At 48.1% G+C, this 18803-nt stretch overlaps 1 protein-coding gene across 1 annotated transcript in view; it reads left to right on the forward strand.

The window, feature by feature from the left end:
- The window catches only part of CEP170B (centrosomal protein 170B), an 80082-nt gene that overhangs the window by 46433 nt on the left and 14846 nt on the right, over positions 1-18803 (forward strand). Inside the window, 14 exon segments of the mRNA XM_033138610.1 lie at positions 562-633; positions 636-677; positions 1436-1699; positions 1702-1911; positions 3355-3732; positions 3735-3845; positions 3848-4000; positions 4003-4118; positions 4297-4405; positions 4408-4475; positions 6088-6223; positions 7201-8879; positions 8881-8974; positions 16038-16284. Coding sequence (XP_032994501.1) covers positions 562-633; positions 636-677; positions 1436-1699; positions 1702-1911; positions 3355-3732; positions 3735-3845; positions 3848-4000; positions 4003-4118; positions 4297-4405; positions 4408-4475; positions 6088-6223; positions 7201-8879; positions 8881-8974; positions 16038-16284 — 3679 coding nt within the window.

The following is an 18803-nucleotide window of genomic DNA, read 5'->3' on the forward strand; positions in this document are numbered from 1 at the left end:
AACAAAGTTTGGCAATTGGCCCTGACAGAGAAATTGACCAGACAAAATACCACTAGCTGAAGTACAGAGACGCAGAGACTCATTTAAAACTCACCGGTACTGTTTTAATGAATAATAATAAAGAACTTCTGCAGACAATCGAGACTTTTTTGGTTGGTCTAGGTTAAATAATAGTCCACATTTTAGACTTCTGACTGCGTGTTATGCTGTGTGTTCAGTATATGCCTTGCAGTGATTTAAAAATAAAAATCAAGTTGCATACGTGTCTTCAAGTGAACCATGATTTAGCTCGCCAGGTATTCCAAATAACCAAGATTTGGAACCAAGGTTTGCATTTGGTCAAGTAGCACCATTTAAAAACCAGTCTGACTACTTCAGAAGCCTAAGCGGGTGAGCAGTTGGTTTATGGAAGACTTTTAATTAATATTGTTGCCCTTAGTTTTCTAAAAGGTGTATATTTTGGAGTACGTGTCCCTTTGCCACCATCTTGAACTTGATAACAATAGCTGCCAGCAAACTAATGCCGCCTTGTGTTTGTGTGTGTGTGTTGTCTTCCTCCAGAGACGACAACTACTTACCGCACACCCCTTTACGGCCAGCCATCATGGTGGGGGGAAGATGATGAAAACAATAAGTGGAGTCAGCGGATGACAGAAGGCAAGAAGAGCCGTATCCAGGTAAATATGCATGCTGCTTCTCTTTACAACAGTTAAGGGTGAATAGTGTGAATAGGAACTTTACATAACCGTGACTTTATTGAATTGCATTACAGTGGTACCTCGCTAGACGAATGCCTCGCTAGATGAAAGGCATTCGCTAACGAAAGGGTGACTCACAAGACGGATTTCCCTATGGCCGCGACTCACAAAACGAAAACATTTTGCGGGTTTCCCCCCGTAAAGCCGCGCTTCCTCCGACCGCGCTTCGCAAGACGAAATTTCCACTATACGCAGCACTCGCGGAACGAATTGATTTCGTCTTGCGAGGCACCACTGTAATTCCTTTTGAGTAATTTGTGGTGTTGTGTGCTATATCCATATGCTACTGTGTTTGATTTATTTTATTTATTCATACAATTGATATACCGTTGATTGTGTGGGGGGGGGGACTTCAAAGACAAAAAAGATAAAGCAATAAAATGATTACTAAAAGATTTGCAACCATATTTTAAAACCTACAGAAAGTTAAAACTGCAATGGAATAGACTAAAACGGATTAAAACTCGTAGAAACTTTCAAAACTTCTGTGTAGACTTTGATTTTGATATTGTGATGTTTGCTGGGCTTTTTTAAAAAAACGCTTCTGTTGTGGTTGTTGTGAGCTGCTTTGTGCTCTGCGTTTGTGGTTGGAAAGTGGAAGACAAGTATTAAATAAAAAGCTTTGATATCAAATTAAAGAATAAAGCAAATTAATACTCCCCCCCTTTACCCTGCAGAGAGAACAAAAGACATAGGTCAGCACGCAGAGGAAATCAATGGGAACATCACCGGCTACAGCGACCCTCAAGGAGACTCTGTCTACGCCTTCCGAAGGGAGCCTAGTTACTTTGAAATCCCGACGAAAGAATTCCAGCAGCCGGTGAAAACTCCAGAGGCCCAAGTCCACGAAATCCCCACCAAAGACGTTGACTCGGTGGCGCTGCCCGTCGTGCAGAGCCACGCCTCTTTCACCATAGAGTTTGACGACTGCACCCCGGGTAAATAAAGATAAAAGATCACGTCACCAAATTTTCGCTCAGGCAGAGAAGGAACCTCGGCAAAGAAGCCGGCCACGCGGAAATGATCTCGGCAGAGAGCAAAGTGGCTGACTGGCTGGTGCAGAACGACCCGAGTCTCATGAGGAGGCCGTCCCCGGGAGAGGACGTGTACAGTACCAAAAGTGACCTCCCAGTTCACGTCAGGACTCTGAAAGGTAAATGCCAGTGTTGCTAGAGTTGCTAGCTGTGGTCCAGGGCATTCGTTGGCTGTAGATGCCTTCCTATAGAAGCCAGTGTGGTGTAGTTGAGAGCCAGTGGTGGTGTAGTGGTTAAGAGCGGTAGACTCATAATCTGGTGAACTGGGTTTGCGTCTCCGCTCCTCCACATGCAGCTGCTGGGTGACGCTGGGCTTGTCACACTTCTTTGAAGTCTCTCAGTCCCACTCAGCTCACAGAGTGTTTGTTGTGGTGGAGGAAGGGAAAGGAGAATGTTAGCTGCTTTGAGACTCCTTTGGGTTGTGATAAAGCGGGGATATCAAATCCAAACTCCTCCTCCTCCTCCTCCTCCTCCTCCTCCTCCTCCTCCTCCTCCTCCTCCTCCTCCTCTTCTTCTTCTTCTTCTTCTTCTTCTTCTTCTTCTTCTTCTTCTTCTTCTTCTTCTTCTAAGTGATGGGGCATATTTGAAATTGCAGACATTTAGAATGTGAACTTGCACAGTTTGAAAATCCCTGCTACATTGTGAACTTGAATTTCATTCTCTGCCTTGTTCCTCATGGGGTTTGTCCTGCTACCGGCCATCTTTCTGTTCCATTTATCCCATCCTTCCAAGGATACTTACTCTTCCCAAAGCGAGGGAGGAGTGGCTTGGAGCCGGGTGGTCTTGCTTTTGGGTGCACAAGAAATATTGCAGGTCTACTTATGCTTATGAGCATGCTCAGGAGTATCATCCCACCAGGGCTCATGGGACTTGTAGTGTCCTGTGGCTCCTCGCAAGCACGAACCGGGAGGCACAGAAAGCCCTGAACCCCAGCAGCAAATGTTGTCTACCTTTAAACAGAGTCTGCAAGACCATTTGTGGTCTCGGTGAGTCCTCTGAGCCAGGAGTTTGCCTGTCCTTTGTAAACATGTCTGCTTGGAAGTGGGGAGACTAGCAAGGAAGGGGGAGGGTTGCCTTCCTTGTATTCACCCCCCCAAGATTAGAAGCCCTTTGGGGGGACAGTTCACTGAGTAAGCTCAGAAAAAACAAGTTGTTTCCTAAGGGAAATAAACCGTGTGCGTGGTTAAACCATGGAATTCTCAAGATGTAGGTATGGCCACCGACTTGGATGGCTTTAAAAGAGGAGGGGACAGATTCATGGAAGATAAAGCTGTCTTTGGATACCAGATGCAATGACTATGTTCTGTGTCTCCTGTTGCAGGCAGTATTCCTGCAAATGCCAATTGCTGGGAATCACAATTGGAGGGAAAGTGCTTTGGCCACCCAAGTCCTGCTTGCTGGCTTCCCATGGGTATCTGGCTGGCTTCCCATGGGTATCTGGCTGGCCACTGAGAGAGTAGGATGCAGCATTAGATGGGCTCCTCGGTTGATGTTTGGGGCAGTGCCACAGCAGTAAGTACTCTCTGTCCCAGGACAACTCTAATTGCACATCCACTTCGCAGGTAACAGACACGAAGATGGAACTCAGAGCGACTCTGAAGACCCAGTAGCCCCCAAAGAAGATGAGACACCTAGTAAAGAACATCTGGCTGAGCAAGCCCGGCTCCAGCGCCAGATCCGGCGCGACCCCCAGGAGATGCTCCACAACCAGCAGGCCTTCGTCATCGAGTTCTTCGACGACGACACGCCTCGGAAGAAGAGGTCGCAGTCCTTCACGCACAGCGGACAGTCCAACCAGAACGACGTGGACCCCGCCTTGAAGACCAAGATTGAGAAGCGCAAGATTACCGTGCCCGCGGAGAAACCGGGGGGCTCTGTGCTCTCATCTCATCTGCCTGCGGCGGGAACCAAGGGGCCAAGCAACTCTTTCACCGCCCCTAGGCCGGATCCTTTAAGCGGGAGAAGACAGAGGAGCGGATCAGCTCGTCGTCGTCGTCGTCGAGGACCCCTGGAAAGAACCATGGCAGCGTGGGGAGGAAGTCGAAGATCGCTCAGGATTTGCTGCAGAGTGTTTAAGGGAGAGCTCTCAAGCTGGGAAAGCTAGTGTTGAGAAGCCAGCTCCGACACCGGCGCCGCTCACCCCGCGAGTTGTAGCACCGCCGCCACCAGCACCCGAAATAGTCCCTGAGCCGGTGGCTGCCGATCCTAAGTGGTCAAAGCGAGGAAGCAAGAGGAAGACGACAGCTTGAGCGAAACGGGCACGTATACCATTGAGACGGAGTCGCAAGATAAAGAAGTCGAAGAGGCTCGGAAAATGATAGATCAGGTGAGCCTGCCGTTCTTCGGGAAATTGAACTTTGCGTAGTTTGGCCCCCTTGATGGCTGCAGCTAGTGGTGTAACAGAGCAAGGCTCAGGGCAAATGTAATGCTCATTGACCTCGTGGATAGGAATTCACTGTTTTGTTCTAAGCTGCCTTCCCCTCCCCGTCTCTTGGGTTTATCAGGTGTTTGGCGTTTTGGAGTCTCCGGTATTTTCTAGAATTTCCCCTGCCTTCAGGCCTGTCATAAAAGGTGAGAAGGAGGAGCTGGCTCACTTGATCGGCGAAAATGGCTCAAGCCCAAGGTGACTATGATGCAGGTCATCGCTTCCAAAGTTGCCAGTGAACATCATGCGGAGATGCAGGTACAGTGAATGTGTGAAGGGCCCAGGTCTCACTTTGACTTTCCTTGCACTTGAGGGCAGCTCGCATGCCTGCTTCTGGCCCTCATGGCCTGCAAATGTTTCGTTTTGTTATTTACTGAATAAAATTATAGACCTCATTGACTGGTCCTCAAACAAAAGACCCGTAAGCGATTTAGGAAAAACTTGTTAAAAATACCTATGGAAGCAAACCTTTAAAAAACAAGTTACATGAAACAGACTAGCAGTTTTATTAGAAGTGAGTGAGAATTTGCTAGTAACAATCACTACTTGTTCCCAAATATTGCAAGGTGAATAATGTAGAAGCGCTGCCTGCAGGCTTGCAACCTAATGGAACTGTAAATCCTGCTAAATCGCCCAAGGCAGTTTGGCGATGGTGCAGGATTTGCAGAAGAGATCATGGAACAAGACTTCAGTGCCCTTCATAGCTTGTTACTCTTCTCCATGCTTTGCAGGAACAGAATAAATTATGTGAAATATTTGCATCAGAAAAGAGTTTAGCTCTTTTCTGAGCCTAGGTGGAACAGAGGGCACACACGAGCCCTGCGTGCACGTTGAAACCTTAATAATTTGAAACAACAATTAATTAACTTGCTTTCGGCACCTGCTAAAAACTTATTCATTCGGCAAGCCTGCCCAGGCATGCAATTTGATTATATATCTGTATCTATGTTCTAAAGCTATTGATTTTGAATATTATATATATTATATTTTGATATAATTTCATGTCAGTTTGATTTTTATCAGCATTTTCAACCAATATTTTATATTGCTCTGTATCCGGGTTTCCCAAACTTTGTTCCCCAGCTGTTTGTAGACTACAACTCCCATCATCCCTAGCTAGCAGGACCACAATGGTCAGGGATGATGGAAAGTGTAGTCCAAAAAAAACAAACAAAAAAAAACCAAACACAGATGGAGATCCAAGTTTGGGAAACCCTGCTCTACATAAACCACTAAGAGCCTTTTGTCGAGTTAATCGGTGTACAGATCTTTCCCAATAAATAAATAAATATAATCCTGTTGAATCCAAATTTGGCTTACGTCTGAGTAGGCACATAGGGTTGAATTTAACATGGCACACTGGCATCATTCCATCAGCTCAAGAATTTCTGCATGCCAGATCTCCCCTCCCCTCCCTCTGTGCACTGTTCTGCATATTCTCCCACCCACCCCAAGCCAGTTTGGAGGGGGAGATCGGGGAGGAGGAAAGCCCCATTGTGATAGCAGAACTTCTGCCAGCTCAAGCTAGCGCAAATGATTACTTGAGTCTTGCCCCATAATGTATGCTTGTTTTCTGTAGACATCCACATGCAATGATGGGTTGTATCCAATTGTATACCGCCCTGGGATCTTTTTTTTGATGAAGGGTGATTTTGAGTTTTTCAAAATAATCAAAGCAGGCAAATAGCGCCCCTGTGGTTACAGAAGGCTCGTGGATCCAGGTATCAGTCCTCTTCAAGGATTACATATTTGCATAGCATTTCCTGCCATAGCAAATGTTGCCAAAAACAAAATGGCCAAATACTGTGCATTATGATGAGAGTTTGTATGAACGGTGTGGGATTTCCCCCCCTCTTCTTTCTATTTGCAGTTACCATTAGCATCTCAAGGTGGTCAGAAATGGGTATCGAGATGGGCAAGCCTTGCAGATAGCTATACAGACTCAGGATCTGCTCCTGGAGTTGGGGATGCTCACCTGCAGGGCCCCCTCTCTCAGGCTGGCATAGGTAAGTACAGCACCTGGCTTCATTTTCACATTGCCAAAGGACTTTACCTAAAAAGGGACAGGTGAAAAGCACCCCTGGTTCTGTTTCCTCTTTCTGCTGCTTGATGCTTAGGCCCAGTGTTCTATTCTGAGAGGTCTGGAGGGGGGGGGGGCAACACGAAAACGGGCCTTTTCTGTGATGGCTCCCTGTTTGTGGAATGCTCTCCCCAGGGAGGTTCAGCTGGTGCCTTCATTATACACCTTTAGGTGCCAGGCGAAAACATTCTTCTTCAACCAGACCTTTGGTTGAATGACATCCAATGCCCTTTTAAATGTGTTGTGGGCGAGGGGGTTATTGGTTTGTTTTTGTTCTCATTTTTATTGTGTAAAGTGGTACCTTGGTTTTTGAACAGAATGCATTCCGGGAGTCCGTTTGACGCTCCTGCAGCCAATTGGAAGCCGCACTTTGGTTTTCGAACGGTTCCGGGAGTCCGAAGCTGCGCCGGACGTTCGGCTTCTGAAAATTGTTTGAAAACCAGAACGCTCACTTCTGGGTTTCGATCGTTCGGGAGCCAATTTGTTCGGGAGCCAAGGCGTTTGGCTTCCAAGAGTCGACTGTATTTTATGTTTTTTATATTGTAATTAGAGCCAGTGTGGTGTAGTGGTTAAGAGTGGTAGACTCCTAATCTGGGGAACCGGGTTCGCTTCCCCGCTCCTCCACATGCAGCTGCTGGGTGACCTTGGGCTAGTCACACTTCTCTGAAGTCTCTCAGCCCCACTCACCTCACAGAGTGTTTGTTGTGGGGGAGGAAGGGAAAGGAGAATGTTAGCTGCTTTGAGACTCCTTCGGGTAGTGAAAAGCGGGATATCAAATCCAAACTCTTCTTCTTATGTTGTAAACTGCCCTGAGATCTTTTGATGAAAGGTGGTATATCACCACCACCAGCACTAAACTTCCTTTTTTGTTGTCTTCAGTAAATGTATTTCCATCCCCCTTAGAAAAGGACTGCGGTCCTAGAGTGGCAGAGTCTGAGAGCTCCCTGGCGTTACGGACGAGGCGTCTTCTTCCTCAGCTCCCTCCGGGTGACAAGCCGGAAAGCCCAACACCGACCATTTTGATTTGTCCAGAGGCATATTCTGACGTTTCACCAAGGAACGCTGCTAACAGCCACGTAGCAGAAATGTTTGTGGATCCTGCCAGCCGACTGGCGGTTCGGGAAGATTTGGATCCCGATAGCCTTAGTGACGCCAGCAAATCTGACGACGGCTTTGGCTTGGAAAAACGCAGGAGGAGCCACAACAGCACCAAAACATTGGAGCAGAGCCAGGGAAAGGCGGAAAACGGGAAAGCCAAAACCCACCAGCACACGGTGCCGAGGCTTTCGGGTCTGAGAGCCTCCAGCGACCCGCTGTCGACATCTTTCTATATTGGCGACGAGGAAGAGGAAAGCGGGGTTCCTTCGAAACTTCCTTCCAGCGTTTCTCCTTCTCAGGCGGAAAAAGAAGAGGCTCTTTTCAAGTGTGGGAAGCCAGCGGCCAAAGGTGTCAGCAATACCTATGTCAGCTCCAACGGGAAAATGGTGATTTCTTTGCACCAGGGGCTTCCGCTTCCAGAGGAAGAAGTCGTGGCTGCAAAAGAAGCGTCGTCCTTTGTCCGGCAGGAAAGCTTTACCAAAGAGAAATCGAGCAGCAACGTTCCTCAAAACCGGCTACCGCATATCTCAAGCCACCCCCTGCTCAAAGATCTCGATGTCACCCGAGCGAATCGCATGGACTATAACCAAGACACTCACCTCCTCCTTAAAGATACTGAAACTGCTCTGGCAGCGCTTGAAGCCAAAATACTCTGCCAAACCAACCAGCTCGACACTCTGGAGAATTCCCCGGGGCAGTTGGAGGACTCCTTGTCCGGAGAATCTGATGTGGACACGGCTAGCACCGTCAGCTTGGTGAGCGGCAAAAACTTACCGAGCCACTCGCCGAAGGGCAAACCCGTGACAACCTTGCAAAAAGAGAAGCCTTCTTCCACGCCTTCTGCCCAAGATCAGAGTCTTCAACCGAGCGCAAGGGAGCGGCTTTCAGAGAAGCGGAAAACTCTTCCGCTTGAGGCAGGGAGCAAAGGCGAAAATGCGAGACGCTTCCAAGTTAAGCGTAGCCCAGGGACCGGTGGCTCCCTGGACTATACAGACGATGAACGAAGTAGTAGCCTTCCATACCTGCCAGCGAATGAAATAGCTTCCTCTGACCAAGAGCAATCCACCTCCAGGCCCATCTCCAGGAAGAAGCCCTTCTCGCAGTCCACCAAAGAGGAGCACAGCAGAGTGACGCCCACGGTGCAAAAGATCCAGCAGGTTCTCACCAGGTCCAATAGTTTGTCTACCCCGAGGCCCACGAGAGCCTCCAAACTTCGCCGGGCCCGGTTGGGGGACACCTCGGACAACGAGAGCGCCGATACCGAGAAAGCAACGTCTCACCACGAAGGAACGGCGGCGCCTTCCAAGCAGCCGGCGGAGGCCAAGAAGCTGTCGAGGCTCGACATCCTGGCCATGCCGAGGAAACGGGCGGGGTCTTTCACCGTGCCAAGCGACTCGGAGAGCGCACCAGCCAGGCCGACGTTCTCCGGGCGCAGCGCAGAGTCGTATTATTCTACCCGGAAGCCCCCCGTGTCGGAAGCCAGGAAACGCCGCTAGGAAAACGGCGGCGGCAGTCGCTGCTTCGAAGCAGCCTTTCAGCAGGACACGCTCCAGCAGCGTCAAATACTCCTCTTCTTCCAGTGAGTAACTGTGTGTGTGTGTGTGTGGAGTGCTTGATCCTGCCATTGCTTGGAGGTAGAGTATCTGTTTTGCGTGCGGAAGGCCCAGGTTCGATCCCCGGCATCTCCAGGTAGGGCTGGGAAATAGTCACCTGTCTGAAACTGCGGAGGGCTGCTGCCAATCAGTGTAGACACTACTGAACTACATGGACCCAAGAGTCTGACTGTGCAGGGGTTCCCAAACTTGGGTTTCCAGCTGTTTCTGGACCACAACACCCAGGGATTGTGGGAACAGGTAGTCCCAAAACAGATGGAGACCAAAAGTTTGGGAAACCCTGGACTATGCTATAAGGCAGGCACTTCCAACAGGTAGATCGTGATCTACTGGTAGATCACTGGACGTCTCTGGTAGATCACTGATAGATCACTGGCTCCCCCTAAAGAAGCTCAACAACTTTGGCTCCCCTTAAAAAAGCTCATGACTTTAGCTCAACAGCTTTGACCTGAACCCCCCAAAACAGGGCTTTCTTTCCTAAAAAAAAGCTCTACAACTTTGACCTGAACCCCCCAAAAGGGGGTAGATCACTGCCAGTTTTTAACTCTGTGAGTAGATCGCAGTCTCTTGGGAGTTGGCCACCCCTGCTATAAGGCAACTTCCTATGTTTCCACATGTGTTGTTAGGATTTTCCATTTAAAAAAATTCCAAGCCATAAGAAAATGATTTGGAAATAAATCCGCAGAACCTTTGCAACAGATACAGAGCCCCGTACTTTTTAAATATTAAGTGCTGGGATTTTATAACCCAAACAGAGTTCCCTTCTCCCTTGGTTTGTATCTGTGTGGGGAACGTTGGCTGTCATTGCAATGCAGTGTCCTTATTCAGAAGCTGTGGTTGCCCAACATCTGGTAATTCCGTAGCATAACCCTGCTTGATAGCTTCCTGAATCATCTGGTGGTATGGACAAGGAACGCTGAACTAGGGTGGACTCTTGGCTTGTTGGAATAAGGTACCGTATTTTCTGGCGTATAAGACAACTGGGCGTATAAGACGACCCCAAACTTTTCCAGTTAAAATATAGAGTTTGAGATATACTCGACTGCAGATTCTCCACCCGGTGTATAAGACGACCCCCGACTTTTGAGAAGATTTTCCTGGATTAAAAAGTAGTCTTATACGCCAGAATATGCAGTAGTTATTATATACTCTCAATGCCCTTGCTTTGAATTGTTCTGTGACCTCTGAATACTCACTAGCTGCTTGTTCTTATGTCAGGCTTGCCTCGTCGCCTGCGGTGAGTACAGATCTTCTCCTGGCAACCAGACAGGGGAACTTGTGGAATTGCAGGAAGGTTAGAGTTCGAAACTTTTCAGCCAGCAATGTGCTAATCAGTCACAAGCATTGCTTAGGCTAGTCAAATACTTGTGGACCAAAACAAAATATAAAATAATAAAATAAAAAATCCTTCCAGTAGCACCTTAGAGACCAACTAAGTTTGTTCTTGGTATGAGCTTTCGTGTGCGTGCACACTTCTTCAGATACACTGAAACAGAAGTCACCAGACCCTTATATATAGTGAGAGAGTGAGGAGGGGTATTACTCAGAAGGGTGGTGGGAATGGGTGATGGGCTGATGGGTGTGGAAAACCTGTTGACGACTGTTCTAGCAGTTTGAAAGCATGTCAAAGTGCAAGCAGATGCAAAATAGAAAATTCTTTTCAGTAGCACCTTAGAGACCAACTGTGTTTGTTCTTGGTATGAGCTTTTGTGTGCATGCACACTTCTTCATGCACACAAAAGCTCATACCAAGAACAAACACAGTTGGTCTCTAAGGTGCTACTGAAAGAATTTTCTATTTTATTTCGACTATGGCAGACCAACACGACTACCCACCTGTAACTGCAAGTAGATAAATAGGTACCGCTCCGGCGGGAAGGTAAACAGTGTTTCTGTGTGCTGCTCTGGTTTGCCAGAAGCGGCTTAGTCATGCTGGCCACACGACCCGGAAGCTGTACGCCAGCTCCCTCGGCCAGTAAAGCGAGATGAGCGCCACAACCCCAGAATCGGACACGACTGGACCTAATGGTCAGGGGTCCCTTTACCTTTACCTTATGTATATAACATAATACATTGTACAGTTACATATACAAAAAATGATTGATTGATTTCAGGGTGACCTTCCCCCCCCCCAAAAAAAAGATTTGGAAATGACAATTCATTCCTTTTTTTAAGGGGAGAGTTCATCTATCTAAGCTACAGGAACACAAGGTTGTAAAAAAGGTTATAACCCTAGTAATCATACATCTTGTCAGACGTTTGCAAGCTGTGGGAGTTACCCCACATTAATTCCCCACCCGTCTGCATTGAACATGGGGGAAATTGCACATAGTCCATCTGATGTACAGCACAGCTGGTGAATGTCTGGCCCTCCAGGTGTTCTCGGGACACAGCTTCAAACAACCCTGGCCATTGGCCATGCTGACTGAGGCTGATGGGAATGGGACTCGCAACAGCATCTGGAGGGCCTCATTTTCTCCACCCTTTGCCTAGGACAGGCATAGGCAACCTCCGGCTCTCCAGATGTTTTGGCCTACAACTCCCATGATCCCTAGCTAACAGGACCAGTGGTCAGGGATGATGGGAATTGTAGTCCGAAACATCTGGAGAGCCGAAGGTTGCCTATGCCTGGCCTAGGATAACCCTGTCCTACAAACTGACTTCCCCCTCCCTGCAGGAGTTAATTCCTACTACTTTTCATTCAGCACAAGCAGAAACGGAGATTGCAGGAAGTTCTTTGGACCTGATGCACTCCTAGCGGCTGAGCCCTGGATGATGCAGTTCCTTTTAATTTATAAAATTAATTCTAATTTAGTTGCTGGATAATCCTTAAGCCTTTCACCACACCAATGATTTAAACTTTGCAGATGACACTGTGATTTAATGGTGCTGTGTGCATAATAACAAAGCAGGGATCGCGGTGTGCATTGTTGGTACTGCAGAGCTGAAGTGGTTTAACCGCCATGACTTCCCCCGAGGAACCCTGCGACTCACCGCCTGGCGACACCGCCGAGTCGCATTTGCCGGGAGACGCCGGTCCACCCTAACCGTGCCTGATCTTGTTCCAAATGAATTGGTTTTGTCTTCCGTTTCCTTTGCGCCAACGGGCTAACCGGGTTTTAGTGCCAAATTAACCTTGGGAGTTACTACCCATCAGTATACGACTAACACGACTAACCTACTAATTCCACAGGGGTTATGGAACTTGTGCAGGCGTTATGCTTGGTTCTCATGTCATATATGGTGCCAGGTGTGGGACACATAAGGGCGGGCCTTGGCGGAGAGGCAGTGCCTGGAAAACCATTTGGGCAGCACATCCCAAGTACCAGCAATTAGCTTGTTTTGGGGCAGTGCGGAAGTGCTTTGCAAGCCCTGTGCTTGTCACTTGGGGAGCACTGAGAGCATGGGGCTTGCAAAGTGATCCATGCTGCACTTGCAAAGCCCCTTTTGGCCAAGCCTCATCCTTACCTGTCCCATGCCTGATGTCATACAAAATATCAGAGGTGGAGCATGTTGGTCGTGGTTCGGCTGAAACAGCCTTTCGGACCAAATGGGGAGGGCTGGCAGGCCCAATTTGGCTCATGGGCTGGAGGTTCCCCACTCTTTACGCTTACATTCAGAGTCTGGGAGAGGAGATCGTGGCTGCTTCGCTTCTTGCTGCTTGTCCCACTGTTCTGCTGAGCTATGCAACGCTTGGATCTTTAGCATGCCTTCCAAAGCCAGACTTGTGGATTAGCTCTCTCCAGGCACTCTCAGGGGTAGAACATCTGCTGTGTACGCAGGAGATCCCTGGTTCAATCCCAGCGTCGCCAGGAGAGAACCCTGCCTGAGTTTCTGGAGAATCAGTCGGAGTGGACAATAATGAGCTAGATTGACTCAATGGTCTGTTTCCGTTTAAGGCAGTTTCCTATGTTTCTGTGGGCTCAGCACAGCAGCAGAATGACCAGGGATGAGCAGAGCGGTCACAATCTCCTCTACCAGAGCCTGCGCAAGAGCAACTAAGCCAAGGTTTGGCATGGCGTGATGTGCAAACCAGACCACAGTGTTCCAGTTTCCCAGTTATGTGTCTTTTTTCTTGTGAGCAAATGGATAAGAGAAAAAAGTCAACATGGAGAAATCTGAACACCGCACTGACGCTGCAAAAGCAGCTGACAATCACTTATCAGAATTGGTGCACTCTGATAAAGCACAATAACTTTGAAGCTGGAAAAGGGATATTTCCATAGCCTGGGAAAAGAATTTCCAGGGAAACAAAATGAGTGGTTTCTCTCCCCTTGACTAGCTGTAACCAGGAATATCTGTATTGCGTGTAAAAGGGTGTTCCCTGTAAACTGCAGCCAAATGTGGCATATAAATGCTGCAGGGTAAACCCAGGGATCTCATGGAAATAATTATGACCATGAACATGATGTGTGCAATCTCCAAATGGGGCTGCCCTTCTGTTGAAGTTTCCTCTTTCACTTGGCTGAGCTTGTTTACACAGTCGGTAATCCCGAGGCAATTAATACTCGTGGAGTTGTAAAATTTGTCCGTGAAGCAAGTCAAAAGTGAGGGAAGATCCCTCTGGAACCACCAGGCCCCTGAATTTGCCACTGTTCTATCTCGAGGCAAATAACCACATATAGTAACTCAGCATGGCTGTTGCGTTGGGTGTCAAGAGATGCGACAGGAGTTCAGGGGGAAGGCTCCTAGCTCAGTGGTAGAGCACCTGCTTGGCATGCAGAATGTCCCAGGTTCTATCCTCAGCAAGAGGGCAGGGAAAGGCCCCTGTCTTCTGAAGCCCTGGAGAGCAGCTTCCAATCAGAGTTGACAGTAATAGATGGGCCAGTGATCTAGCTTCCTGGAAGGCACCTTATGATCTTTGGAAAGAGCCTTCTTCAACATGGTGCCTTCCACACATTTTGGGCTACCCCAGCCAGCATTGTGCAAATTTCAGTCAGGAGATGTTTTATGGAACAGACTCATAGAATGGCAGAGTTGGAAGTGAACCCTAGGGTCATCAAGTCCAACCCCCTGCAGTGCAGGAATCTCGGCTAAAGCATCCATGGCAGAGGGCCATCCAACCACCCTTGGGAGGTTGTGGACTCTCCTTCCTTGGAGGTTTCTAAGCAGAGGTTGGGTGCCTGTCATGGATGCTTTAGTTGAGATTCCTGCATTGCAGGGGGTTGGACCAGATGATCCTTGTGGTCCCTTCCAACTCTACCATTCTATGATTTTATGATGGGCTGGTGGGAGTTGTTTTCCAAAACATCTGAAGGGTACCCAGGTTCAGGAATGTAAGTAAGCAGGCCATGAGTGGTATGATGATGCTCCAGCCTTAGGGACCCTGGCCTAAATCAGGGGTGGGGAACCTGCCGAGAAGGGAAATAGCCCAGCGGTGTAGAACATCTGCATTGCATGCAGAAGGTCTCAGGTTCAATCCCTGGCCTCTTCAGTTAGAGCTGGGAGAAACTCCCTGCCAGAAACCTTGGAGAGAGCCCCTGCCAGTTGGTGAAGACAATAGTGAGATAGATGGACCAAATGTCCTCACTCGTATTCATCTTCATCTGTTTATTGGGAGGAAAGTGTACTTGGCTGTACCTGATGCAAGCACCCCAACCCCTCTGCTCCCTACCCTTCATACTATTCGTGCCCATCACTAAATTTGAGAACCACTGGATTAAGGATGACAACACTGGATCTCTTTAAACAGACCAGGGGTTTCCTGAGTGTGTAAACAAGCCAGCCGTTTCTGCTCTCCCATCTTGGAAGTCCTTAACCTGTGTGGAAATGAAGTCACCTGAACTGGTGGTTTGCTGAGGGGCGACACCTGGAAGTCTAACCTGCCTGACGGTACCTCCTGGGGCCTCCTGTGCATGTGGCAATTCAGGACCACAACCCATGCTGGAAAATTCCTCCAGTGGAAGGCGCTTCCGTACAGGAATTCACGCGAGGTGCCTTCCACACAGGAAATTTGTAACATGTGGGGCAGACCGATCGTATGCACTTTGCCACCGTAGAATTGCAGCGGCCTTCTCTGTTGCGACTGGTTAATTTGTGGAAGTGGAGGGTGGCCGTTTCGCCAGAAAATTATCACACGTCTGCACCTGATCTGTGGTAAAATAACAATAATAATAATTCTCCTTACTGCTTGACTGGCTGATGGAAATAGCCCACAACTGTTGCTGCGACTACAGGGTGAGCTCTTATTCATGTGCCAGAGAAAGAAAACTTTAATGTCTGAATAAGAGGGCCATGGGGCTTCACTCTGGACACAGCCCCCAGTGTCATCTGCCCGCTCGGCTTCACCCCTCCAAATGTCCGCCAGTCAGGCAGAAATCTGAAGGTGGAGCCAGCTGTCCTCACATAGGTTCCTCTACGTGACCCAAGTGGGCATGTGGTACCATATTCTCACTCGTCCTCCTGCTAATGCTCTTAAGGCAGAGTGGGGAGCAGGATCTGGCCAATGGCACCAAGTCTGACAGGTTTGTGGGGAAGCCTGAGAGGCCCAGTTTAGATCCTCAGGTTTTCCCTATGCTACAAATGAGCTCCTGTCAAGGGAGCAACGAGGAGGCTGCCACATATTTTATCATTTATCTGTTTAAGCAACTTAACGTGCCGCTTAACCGCAGTAGTCCCTTAATCGGTTTTCAAAGGGGCAATGCGAAACAAATGAAAACCAGTTAAATCTATAAAATTCAAACGTCAGTTAGAATGCCAGTCATTTTAAAGATCAGGTGCGGAAGTGCGATAACGTTACACGGTTTTAAAAAAAAGGTGGCATCTGTATTCGCCCACAGTAAAAATGCAAACAATTCCATCTTTTTATTCCTCCGAAGTTCTTTCCATTTGGTGGGATGCACAGGAGTTTCCTTGTTCACCTTCCTGCTCCTCCTGCTCCTCGGGCTGTTTTTTTGCATTAGTGGGTTTTTGTTTGTTTCTTAACCTTTTGAAGCCCGTCTCAAAAGTCTTTTTTCTTTGCCTTCTCTCCTTCCTATTCTTCTCCCCCCACCCTCCACCACCGCCCGAAACCAATTCATTTCTTATAAGCTTCAAGGCGGCGGCCGCAGGGCTCAGATTACACTTCCACTTCCGAGGAGGAGTATGGCTCAAACCACAGCTCCCCTAAACACAAACGCTCCCATACTTCAACAGCCACCCAGACGCCCAGGACCCGAGGCTCAGGGCTGAATAAGCAGAAGCACAGCAACAGCAGGGAGACGGAGGACGAAGACTACGACGATCACGACCCCTACAACTTCATCGCGCAGACGGCAGAGATTGCCGAAATCGCCAGGTGAGGGACGGGTTGTGGCGGCAGGTTGAGCCGCTGGAACCCAAACCATTGGCGGCGCGCTGTGGGTCAGGTGAGAAGTGAAGGTAGGAATGGGTGGGTGGGGGCCTGGGAAATATTGGTTGTGTAGTGTTATGCAAGGTAGAAAGAGCTGGGTCAGGGGTTGGCAAACTTTTTCAGCAGGGGGGCGGTCCAATGCCCCTCAGACTCGTGGCAGGGGCAGAGTATATTTTTGGGGGAGGAAAAAAAAAGAGAGAATGAATTCCTATGCACACTGCACATATTGTATTTGTAGTGCACAAAAAAACAGGAAGAACAGTACAAATAACCCAGAGATGCATTTTAAATGGACACAGCATTCTATAAAAAATTCTTTCCAGTAGCATCTTAGAGACCAACTAAGTTTGTTCTTGGTATGAGCTTTCGTGTGCATGTACACTTCTTCAGATACACTGTGTATCTGAATAAACCATGTTTCTTAAAGCTACAGCAGTCTCGTGGTTTATTCAGCTATTTACACCTTCAGTCTGCATGGAGGGAGTCCAGATCTTACAGCGTGGTCATTTCAAGAGGGATTTATCTCCCACAGCAGTGCAAACAGCCTCCAGACAGCCTGCCCAAGATGGACGCACGACACCCCCCCCCCGTCCTTCTTGCTTCTTCCCAGCAACCCTTTCTCAAAACATCTTTTTTTCCTGTCACCTCACACCCAGTTGCCCTGGCCACCTTACAAACCTCCAGTCTCTGTTCACAACTAAGAGCAGCGGGTCAGGACAGTTCTCTTGCATTGCCAATGGCTCTCAATGGCCCTGTATTGCTTCTTAATGGCCCTAGCTTGACCGGGTCATTTTGCATATTCCAACCCAGGAATTCCTCTGTACTGTAGTTTGTATTTCGCCCTTCACATCCCAAATCATCAAAATCCTACCATTTATTAATTTCTTGGCTTTAGCCCTGCCCTGCATCTATAACAATACATTTAAATGAATATCATCCCACTTCTAACAGTCATGCCCCCCCCAAAGAATTATGGGAGCTGTAGTTTTTTAAGGGTGCTGAGAGTTGTTAGGAGACCCCCGTTCCTCTCACAGAGCCACAATTCCCAGTGTTTCATGAAGAGGGGAACCTCCCTCGGGAAGTTGTGGACTGTCCTTCCTTGGAGGCTTTAAAGCAGAGGTTGGATGGTCATCTGTCATGGATGCTTTAGCTGAGATTCCTGCATAGCAGGGGGTTGGACTAGATGACCCTAGAGGTCCCTTCCAAGTCTACAATTCTAGGATTCTGTGATTCCACTCTGGGAATTGTAGGTCTGGGAGGACAATAGGTTTTGGTTTTGACTCAACCCACTGTGGATATGACAGCAACCATGGTTTTGCCATTCCACTGCACTGGGAAACCATGGTTAATTAGAAGCTTGGTTGCTCATGACGCAACGGGAGGAATGAAAGTTTTTGTGTGCTTGAGCAAAAGGGCCTGTTCTACGTTTACCCTTCCAAACTATTCATTTGGCACCTTAAGAACTAGCAGATTTATTGTAGCCTAAGCATCAATCTAGGCTGGCTCGGTGTAAGGCAACTTTCTTTACTAATATGAAAGGTTGCTGCAAGGCTTACTGAGATAATGATAATCCCCCTGAATGCTACAATAAGGTTAAGTATTATATTATTATAATACTTAACCTTATTATATCCGTATAGTTAAAGCTATGGTTTTCCCAGTAGTAATGTATGGAAGTGAGAGCTGGACCATAAAGAAGACTGATCGCCGAAGAATTGATGCTTTTGAATTATGCTGCTGGAGGAGACACTTGAGAGTCCCATGGACTGCAAAAAGATCAAACTTATCCATCCTTAAAGAAATCAGCCCTGAGTGCACACTGGAAGGGCAGATCCTGAAGTTGAGGCTCCATTACTTTGGCCACCTCATGAGAAGAGAAGACTCCCTGGAAAAGACCCTGATGTTGGGAAAGATGGAGGGCACAAGGAGAAGGGGACGACAGAGGATGAGATGGTTGGACAGTGTTCTCGAAGTGACTAGCATGAGTTTGGCCAAACTGCGGGAGGCAGTGAAAGATAGGCATGCCTGGCGTGCTCTGGTCCATGGGGTCACGAAGAGTCGGACACGACTGAACGACTGAACAACAACAATTATATTAATAGAATTCTCCTTTTTAAAAATCATATGCGTCAAAAAAAAGCGTAGGAGAAGTTCAGGTTGCACAGCTGTTAACGGAGAAGCCTTGTGGGAAGGTTGCATTACACAATCTTGCCGTTTTAGTTGCTGAATAAATCTGGCAGTCGGCTCATTCTGGTGTGGTGCATTGTCCTCTTGATAATGGCGCAGCTGGGTGTTTAAGGGATGGCAGCTCTTCAGGAACTTAAGCATTACACAGCTCTCTGTGTTCTATAAATACTTTCTGCTTAAGAAGCCAGCTCTGGGAGATTGCAGAAGCTAAGGCTGCATGCATTCCTGTGATCCGTCTGGCGTCGGGGCAGAAAGGGCTCTGCTGGATTTTGCAAGAA

The sequence above is a fragment of the Lacerta agilis genome, chromosome 1, assembly GCF_009819535.1.
Source record: "Lacerta agilis isolate rLacAgi1 chromosome 1, rLacAgi1.pri, whole genome shotgun sequence".
In the NCBI taxonomy this organism is placed as follows: domain Eukaryota; kingdom Metazoa; phylum Chordata; class Lepidosauria; order Squamata; family Lacertidae; genus Lacerta; species Lacerta agilis.